General features: G+C 47.1%; 1 protein-coding gene across 1 annotated transcript in view; it reads right to left on the reverse strand.

Moving 5' to 3' along the window:
- ZNF804B (zinc finger protein 804B) overlaps nt 1-7,680 on the reverse strand; it is a 270,945-nt gene extending 263,265 nt beyond the window's left edge. The window contains exon 1 of the mRNA XM_068405530.1: nt 7,528-7,680. Within this exon, the coding sequence (XP_068261631.1) occupies nt 7,528-7,680 (153 nt within the window). The remainder of the gene's footprint in view (nt 1-7,527) is intronic.
- Nucleotides 7,681-9,079: the final 1,399 nt, after the last annotated feature.

A 9,079-nucleotide genomic window follows, 5' to 3' on the forward strand; every position in this document is an offset into this window, starting at 1 on the left:
CAAAATTTTGATGATGATGTTTACATCTTATCCAGTATGCACATAAATTTTAGTCTGGTACAAAAAAACCCAAAAAGCTGTCATTAAAGTCTCTTACGACTGGGTACAGAACAATCCGTTCTGAGCAGTGAACAGCATTTTCAGGCATGTGTACATACGCCATGACAAATCTCGTTACTCATGCGCAGTAGTTGATTGTACAAGACAAGCAGTGATATGTGCCCACATAAAATACAGAAATGCAGGAGTGAACTCTGGATATCTAGCTCTAATATTACAGTAGCTGCCTCTGGTATCACCTATACAGATTATCATCATAAATCAAGTTATTTTAATACTGTTCATTCAGAGGTTTGAAGGTTCAAAGGTTAACAGCAGAACTGGTTTAATCTTGAAAAAACAGTGTTTGCAACTGTTGATGTGAATGCTAAATAGCTGTTTTAAAGGATCTTCTTCTTGCTGTTCAGAAAAGTTTGCATGCATGGACTTCTGCGTGCACATATGTTTACAAAATGACTGTTTTTGCCCAGTGAAGACAGCTTAATTCCTTGGATGAACGAACTGAATTTTAATGGTACTGCATGTTAGGTTGGGAATGCCAGTTTCTGCAGGCCCATCTATGCATCTGTACTTCTCTTTGACATTGACTTGACCCTGTAATAAACTTAATTAGACCTTTTAAAAAAAGTATCCCTGATCCATTATTATTATTATTATTCACTGTTGTAGGTGTAAAAATCTTTCACAGTAAGGTCCTAGATCTTGAGCTCTAAAAGAAGGATTACAGCTTCTGCCATGTGTTGTAACAAATGTGATGCACTGTCTTGCAGAGTGAAGACCTTGAGGGCACCATGGAAGATATGCCCATATAAGAAGCCAGGCTTATACCGGCGGATAAAAATATACATAAAGCAGCAAAACTAAATCTCTCACAGTGTACTACAGTGGCATTTTAAAATAACAGTATTTCAGCAGGCAGATAAAACATTTCTAATTTCTATTTTTTTTCCACAGAAAAGTCAACATTTTCCCTGGGGGAATATTTTTCCACACTCTTCTTAATACACCTCACAGATTTCCTAATACAAGAGAGAAAAATTACATTTGCAGGTAATGATGACTTAAGTAATCAGCTGAGATGTAATAAAAAGACTTAATAAAGGTTCTTGGTGTTAAATGCCAAAAAAAAAACAAACTAAAAAAGCCCCAAGCCTTGTAGCCAAAGGCTAAGCAGTCCATCAGGGAAACTCAAGTAGGGAAAAAAAATACCCACACTCAGACTAATCTTTAAAAGCATTCTTTTCCTTCTCCATCTAGTGACCTTTTGCAGAGAGCTGTTGAAAATCCTCTCTGGAAGGGAATAAGTAGATTCTGATTATGAGATTCTTTTGACCACAGTTTTTATGCAAGGAATCTAATCTCAAATTAAAGTATTTGCATAAACAAAGTTACTCACTTTATTTAGTCGTTAAGTGGTCAAAACAAAACATTCATTTAGCCAGAGGAAGGAGCTGGAGCATCCTCCCAGGCACAGGCAGGCGAGCGCTTACCGTGGTCAGCACGTGTGGGCAGGAGTCCAGAAAGGAGGGGAGGAACAGGCAGAGGAACAGCCTTTAATGCTTAGAGCCTGGTTAAATAGCTCAACCCACTACCTGAGGGAGCACCTGTTTCACAAACACTAGGTCTCGTACACAGTGCAGAATAAAAAAAAAAAACAACCTAAACTGCTACACTCTGGGTGAGAAAAATGCAAATGAACTGAAAGCAAGAGTGAAAATGGGTGTAACAGCAATAACTCGGGAAGTAATGGACAAACAAGCATTGCCTTCTGCAAAATAAGAGAGAAATCGATCTGGTTTTAAGAACTCAATTGAGGGACCAATAAAAATATTAGAATGCTGGAAAGGCACTGTCAAACATAAAGCACCTGGTTAACATTACTGCTAATTGTGGGTGAAGGAAATGGCCCCAGCAGAAATTGGTTGAAGATGATTAAATTTAATTGCAATACTGTAAACAAAGTGCTACCCACTGACTGAAACAAAATATGCTCAAAAGTGATGCATTACACAAAACTAGGTTTAATACAAGGCATGAACAGCAATGCTACATGAGGCTAAAAACACATTTGTATTTTCTGACAGTTCTTTCCATCTCTCACATGTTGCAGAAATGCACAGAAAGCACGGGAAGAGGAACCACAAAATCAGGAAATAAAGTCACCGTAAGGTTGAGCGTGGACTGCATGAATGTTCGTATCCTCCAGCACGATAAAGGTATTAGGGTTCACAGGAAACAGACTCAGCCCACTCCAAGACATGAAGTGCCCAGGATCAGTGAGATTAGAAATAGTTAAGCAGGAGTGCCTTCCCTTGGCTTGTGTAAGGCAGGTACCTCGGTAAGCCAGCTTCACGCTTGGAGCAGAGCACGCAGGATTCCCGCTGGCAAGTGGCCACTTCTGCTCAAGGCAGCTGCCAGAGTTTTCTGGCACAGAGGAGTGAAAGTACCACTTTCCATTTTCTTTCCTATTTCTCCCTCTTTTTCTTTCTACATTATTTTGTTAGTACAGTTGTGGTTTTTTCCCCTTTTCTTTCATAGAAACTACACAAACCAGATTATTTATTGGAGCTGCTGGTTCGTTATTGGTCCCTTTATACTATATTCCCTAACTGAAATTTTACTTCCCATGCATTTTCTTTGGCAATACCTAGAGCATACTCTTCCTCTCCACTTTCAGTGCTGCTGAGGGTGCAGCCACAGTGCTGAGGGATGACTTGCTTATGATCAGAAACACACGAGTTATTTGGTCTTCCAGCTAATCACCCAGATACACGGTGAATTCCCCTTTCAACCCACTGCCATCTAGACCACATTTCACCATGTCTAGCCTTTAAATTGCTTTCTCTTAACTGTGCTTGGCACACACCTCTCCTCACTGGTGGCAAACAAAATTGGTGTTCTTTGTGGCAGACTTGGGTGTGCTAGCATTTCCTCATTAGGCTCAGGCAGATGGAGAGAACTGCTCGTGCCATGGCCCTCCTGTTCTCTGTTTATGGTCTCTCAGTGCTCAAACACACTTAAATTTTCTAAGAAGTTTCTAAGTGTCCAGTGTTGTTATTTGCTACAGAGAGTAACAAGGTGCTACTCACTCCTGGTTACACTTGCTTTAGTGCTGGAACAGCATGCTTGTGGTTCAGTATCAACAAAATGGTCATTATTTCCAAGTACCTGCAATGTACCTATTTATAACTACTGGAGCCTCTGGACATGGCTCCTTTTTAAAAGGAAGCTCTGTGTAACAGAGAAGCATTTCCCACTCCCCCCCACCCCCATGCCCCCCATGCCCCAAAGTAATTAGGCAAGCACTAAGTGCAACAGAGCAGCTGTTTGACAGCCTTATTAGAAAACAGCTTAGAGAAATATGTGAAAAATACTGTATTCAGCTGAAGCTGCAGGGAACAACGGAAAAAAAATAATTAGCCAAGTCAGAAATTGGCTAATGCACTGCGTCTTCTGAGTCTTCTATTTCCTTCAAAAACAAAGGGATCTTTAAATAAGAAGTAGTAAACGAGACTTTGTTTATATCTCACCTTAAAAAGCCACAAGCAGAACAATGCACCCTAATAACATCCTTATCTCAGAAATGATTCAGAAGCAAGGGGGCCATCTGCTGAATTCCCAGTACCGTTCTCTGCTGTATCCTGGAAGATTTGCTTTGAAAGTTTCACAGTCGAGTCCTTTTCAGTGCCAGCTTTCCTAGGCCTGTGAGGTGTGGCAGTAAACCTCTGAGCAGGTTTGGATGCAGGTGAATATCACAGCATATCTATCATGACTGCAAAAATTAAAACCAGTACACTGGTCAATGTAACCTATTCAGGACTCAAAAATCCTGTAGACAATATCATCAGTCTGAAGTACATGTAATATCTCGGTGTCATAATGCATTTTGTTAAATAGAAATTTTCAGAGACAGAAAACTTGCTCATAATATGTTCATGAACATAACTTTCCAGATAAACTAAAAAAGCTTGAAGCACGGAATCAGGTTTCTAAAATAAGCAGCTTCCTTCTTCGGCTAACTGTCCTTTATCCTCAGCAATGTTGGCACCGTGCTCAAACTCACCATTCCCTTCCCCCTGCAAGTCTATCACAACACCATTGATACATGATTCACTGGTGACTGCTTCTAATTCCACTCTTTCTGCATTCATTACGACTAACCTCAGACCCCAGCTTCAGAGCATTCATAGTTAGTCCCTTTTCCAGCATGTGAAAGTGGGCAAAGGAAAGGTAGAATTTTAAAAAGATTTTATGACAATGTCACCATACATCCACATGCACAAATGAAGTGCATTGTCTTTGCAGCCCTCCATATCTTGTTCTTAATAGTACTGCTACAGATAAAGGTCTCTCTGCACACCAGGAAGAAGGACCAGATTTGTTTCTGACACAATAACAGCAAAGTATACTAAATAAATACTACAGAAACACCCAGACTGAAAAATCCTTGTTCATATAGCCATGAAATTTGATAAAGGTATTTAAAATATTCACCACTGTTCTCATTTATTAAAGCATAGCCTTAAGACTACTGACATTTCATGGTCTGTTAATACAGAACGCTTTAAATAGACAAGGTACATGTTATCCATTAAAGACTACGTAGACTCATGAATAAGCTAGCTCATAGTATACAAATATAAGATTGTTTAATGTACAAACTATAAAATCAAATCTCCAAGGCTGCTTCCAAGTTCAGCATTTTAAAAACGACTGCAAGACATAACTTGTATTTTTCAAAGTTATAATCAGTTTATTTATTAAATAAAAGCACGAGAACAGCACAGGGAATACAAATAAATGCCACTTGCTTAAGACTTCCTTATTAAGCGTAAGGAGTGGTCCCAAATTTAACTCATAGCTTACTGAAAATATAAATAGTTAGAGGGTTTGTTTGGGGGGGGGGGAAGGAGTTCATGCTTAAAACAGTTTTACTACCTCAGTCAATACTAAATCTCAATATACATGACTCCCACATCCATAATGCAAAAATGTATCCAGGTGGTGTTGTTGCTGTTCACTGTTCCAAACTTCATGTACATTTATGAGCAAGAAGGATATGGTCTAGAAAGTTGTAAGTTTGTAGGCACATGCAGATTACTCTAGAGAATCACTGCTTTCAGTATTTAATAGCAAACTATAATCTACTTTGCCAACTAAGCATCCCTCACTTTTCTCCTAAAATCTGGACTCCCATATGAAAATAGGTTATGTAAAACAGTAGTAAATGATAAATATCAAACACCTGAAAGAGTTCTAGAGCTACGATTACTCAGCATTAATAAAACATTAATTTGTCATATACCTTTATTCCCATGACCTGCTCACCACTCCCTCTCCACGAGACTTAGCCTATCACCTCAAAAGCCTGACTAGCTTCAAAGAGCAGCCACTAAAAAAAAGCAAAAGGAAATAAAGAAAAAAAAAAGAAATGTGTGTGGAGAAGAGAAAGTTTTCCCTCGAGAATTCAGAACGACAGGTAATGATTGCTAAAATTAGTCTTTTCTATAGAAATAATCCCAAGCCATGTAAAGCATCCCAACTCCTGGTCATGTGAATCTCAAAAACAAGAAGTTCTATCTTAGCAAAAAGCAATACAAAGTGCTCTTGCTACTTGTTTCAAACTCTGGAAAGCTCACATGAAAGAATGTTTCTATGTAGTGAAAAAGACCTGAGGTTATTTTCAACTTTGTAATTTTTTTCCCTTTTCCACTAAACCCTAGATAGTTGGCTTCAGACTAAGATGTTTCAATTTAAAGCAAAATCTTTTTTTTTTAAAAAAAAAAAACACCTTTAAGCAATAAGAAACACCAATACAATTATTTGTGATCTTTTTCTGAGATATTTGCATTTAAGCAAAAATTACTCCTAGCTGGTAGCAGAACTATGTTATAAATGAGATTTGTTAATGGAGTCAATTACATTTATTTCATGAAGTATTTAAACTGAGTGGTGTGTATACTCAGTAGGTAGCTAGAAAGAAAGGGAAAGAAGTTGGAAAGTAAAGGATTTGGAAGATAACACTATTTGGAGGGCGATATCTTCTGATACCTCTGATACTCCTCAACTTGAACTTCAGTTGTTAAAGTTCTACTAAATACAAACTATTTACAATCAAGCTTCTCATTTTAGATCTTTGAGGTCGTTTCCTTTTTACCTCTGTAATTTTGTATAGAAATCTCAGTTAACTGAGTCTCCTGCATTTCGGGAGGTTCCACACACAAAGTTGGATCAGCTCCATGTGTCAGAGAACATAAACACAGATCAGCCAACGTCTGATTGATAATACCTATGGCGCAGTTGTATTATCTTGCACACGAAAGACACAGCAGCACAAGGGAAGAACCCGCTGGTGCTGTATCAGAGAGCTGGCGTACGGCACAGAGGGGATTTTAGAAGTATAATGAAATACTTGTCACTGTTCGTCATTGAAAGTCAAGAAACCGAAAGCAGAGACTTTGCCATCACAAGCAGTTTCCAAAAGGTGTTTGGGCTGCAGGTGTATTACAGGACACAACCCGAAGCCGGGGGGAGTCCCGCCAGCGGGGGGAGCAAGGTGCCCCCGGTACCTCCGCAAGTTCCGCACGGAGGGTGGCAGGTCCGTGCCGCTCAGCACTTTACATATTGGGATCCGGCACATTGATAGGGGAAGTTCCGTCGCGGCTACGGAAGGGTTTACGATACTACTACCACCGTCGTTAGGTGGGGGACAGTCTACAACGCTCCGGCTCCGCCCTGGCGCCCTTGACTCGGCGGCTCCCCCCGGCACCGCGCTGCCCTCCGCCCCGGCAGCGGCACGGCGGCGACCCGCCCGCGGCCGGGCACCCGCTCGCCCCTACGAAACGCCTTTAGCGACTCACAGAGACCGTCTACGGTAACTCGACGGGGTCTCCACAGGACCTCCCCAAACTTCACGCGTCTTCTGCCTAGATGTCGGTCTCGACAGGTCGTTCACAACACGCCGCAGCCAAACGCGCAAGTTCCTTTTTTTTTGCAGCCGAAAACAGCAGGTCGATCGCTCCACCCGCTCCGCAGCGTCAAAACCTTGGACACGGCACTAAACCGCGACACCTGGACCCGACACCGACACCTCGCCTTCCCCTCTAGCAGACTCCAACTTTCCTGCAAAGCGCCAGAAATTAACCTTTCCTTCGGCATGAGCCCGAGCCGCGGTCCACAGAGAACTGCGACTAAAGGGCAAACCCCTCTGCCCCACCGCGGAGAACCAGCACTGCCTCCCAGCCCCCTCCCCTCGGCCCCACGCACGCGGCAGCGCAGAAACTTTTCCGAGCCGCCCGGCGAGGCAGCGCCCACGCCGGCCGCCCCGCAGAGCGGGACCCAGCCGGCTCCCACGCACCGTGCACCCGTCTGGCCAACGCCGTTCCCCGCGGGCCGGGCCGCGCCGGCCGCCCCGCTGCGTGGGCACCCACGGCCCCGCGCGCACCCATCCGCCCGCACCGCTCCTACCGTGCGGGGGGCAAGTGAGGGAGGAAGTGAGAAGGTGGCAGTTACCGGCGAGCGAGCGCCCTTCTTGCAGAGCGGTCCCCTGAAGACGCCTTTGATGCCGCGGTAGTGCCCGTTGCTGAGGTGCCGGGAGCTGATGACCAGGTAGCACGCCATACGGGCCCCCCGGGCGGGCGAGCGGGTGGCGCGCCCCAGCCCCGCGAGCGGCGGCGGGAAAGGCAGGCCGGCTCCTACTCTGCGGCGGCGGCGGCGGTGCTACCCTCGCCGGAGTAGAAGCCCGCATGAAGGAGCGGGCGGAACCGCAACAGCGATCTCCCCGCTCCCGTCTCATCCAGCGCCCCGGTTAGCGCGGCCGGCAGCAGGATGCACTGAAGGCGGCAGCAGCGGCGGCAGCCAGAGTACATCTGAGGGAGCGCGGAGGCCGGTCCGCATGCTGCTCCGCGGGTAGGAGACGGGCCCGGGGAGAAGAAGGGCAGAGCGCAACTTGCACGGTCCACCGCTGCTACGGCGCCTTCCCTCCCTCCTCCTCCTCCTCCTCCTCCTCAGACCAGGCCACCGGCAGCCGACACCCGGATGGGAGTTTCTCCGCGGCAGCGCGAGTGGCGGCTGCTCCCCATGGCTCTTTCCTCCGCCGGGCTGGGTAGAGGATGCAGCCGTCCGCCGCGGAGAGTCCTCGCCGCCCCGGTCCTCCCGTGCCGCCGCTGCAGCCGGCGCCGTGCCGCCCCTCACCTCACCTCCGCCGGCGGGGGGGGGAGGCGGTGCGAGGGGGGCGGAGGAGAGGTAGGGCCGGAGCGGGGGCGGCAGCCGGCCGTGAGGGGCGGCGGCGGGTGGGAAGACGTTGCCTCCCGCCGCTGAGGGGAGGGGAGCTGGCCGCGGCCGCAGCCCCTGGCGGAGAGGGCCGGGGAAGGCGGGGGGGGGGCGGGGGGCGCATTGGCCGCCCTCCTCCTCCTCCTCCTCTTCCCCCAACTTTCCCGCCTTCGATGGCGAGGAGGTAACGTCCCTTCTCCGCCTGCCTCTGCCTGTGCTTCCGCCTCTGCCCCGCATCCTCTCCCCTCCGCTGTCCCGCGGGCTGTCCCCCGGCAGGGGCTGCGGCCGTTCCCCGCCCTCAGGGGTGCGGGGAACACCCTCCCCCGGTCGTGCCGGGGCTGTGAGCGGGCACCGTCCCCCCGCAGCCAGCCGCGGTGCCGGGATAACGGGGAACCGCGCTGCTCCGTTTCCGCTGCGGACGGTGCCGGGATAACGCAGAACATTGCTGCTCCGGTTCCGCTGTGGGCTGGAAGCGCAAATTCGCCCAGGACAGCGGCGAGGGCTGCGCGTAGGTGGCCAGACTGCCTGGACACCCCCAGCCTTGGGACTGTGCTTGTCTCGATAGTCCCTCCTGAAAGCTCGTGAATCTAGGTGTGTGGTGCCATTTACGACCTAAATGATTTACACAGGATCGCAGGTATGAAATTCTTCCACCACTAAGTAGCTGAAACAGGTTGTTCTTTTCCCCTTCTGCAAGAGACAGGCACAATGTACCTCGGACCCGGCTGTGCACACTCAGCTGCTTCTC

The sequence above is a fragment of the Nyctibius grandis genome, chromosome 7, assembly GCF_013368605.1.
Source record: "Nyctibius grandis isolate bNycGra1 chromosome 7, bNycGra1.pri, whole genome shotgun sequence".
Taxonomy (NCBI): domain Eukaryota; kingdom Metazoa; phylum Chordata; class Aves; order Nyctibiiformes; family Nyctibiidae; genus Nyctibius; species Nyctibius grandis.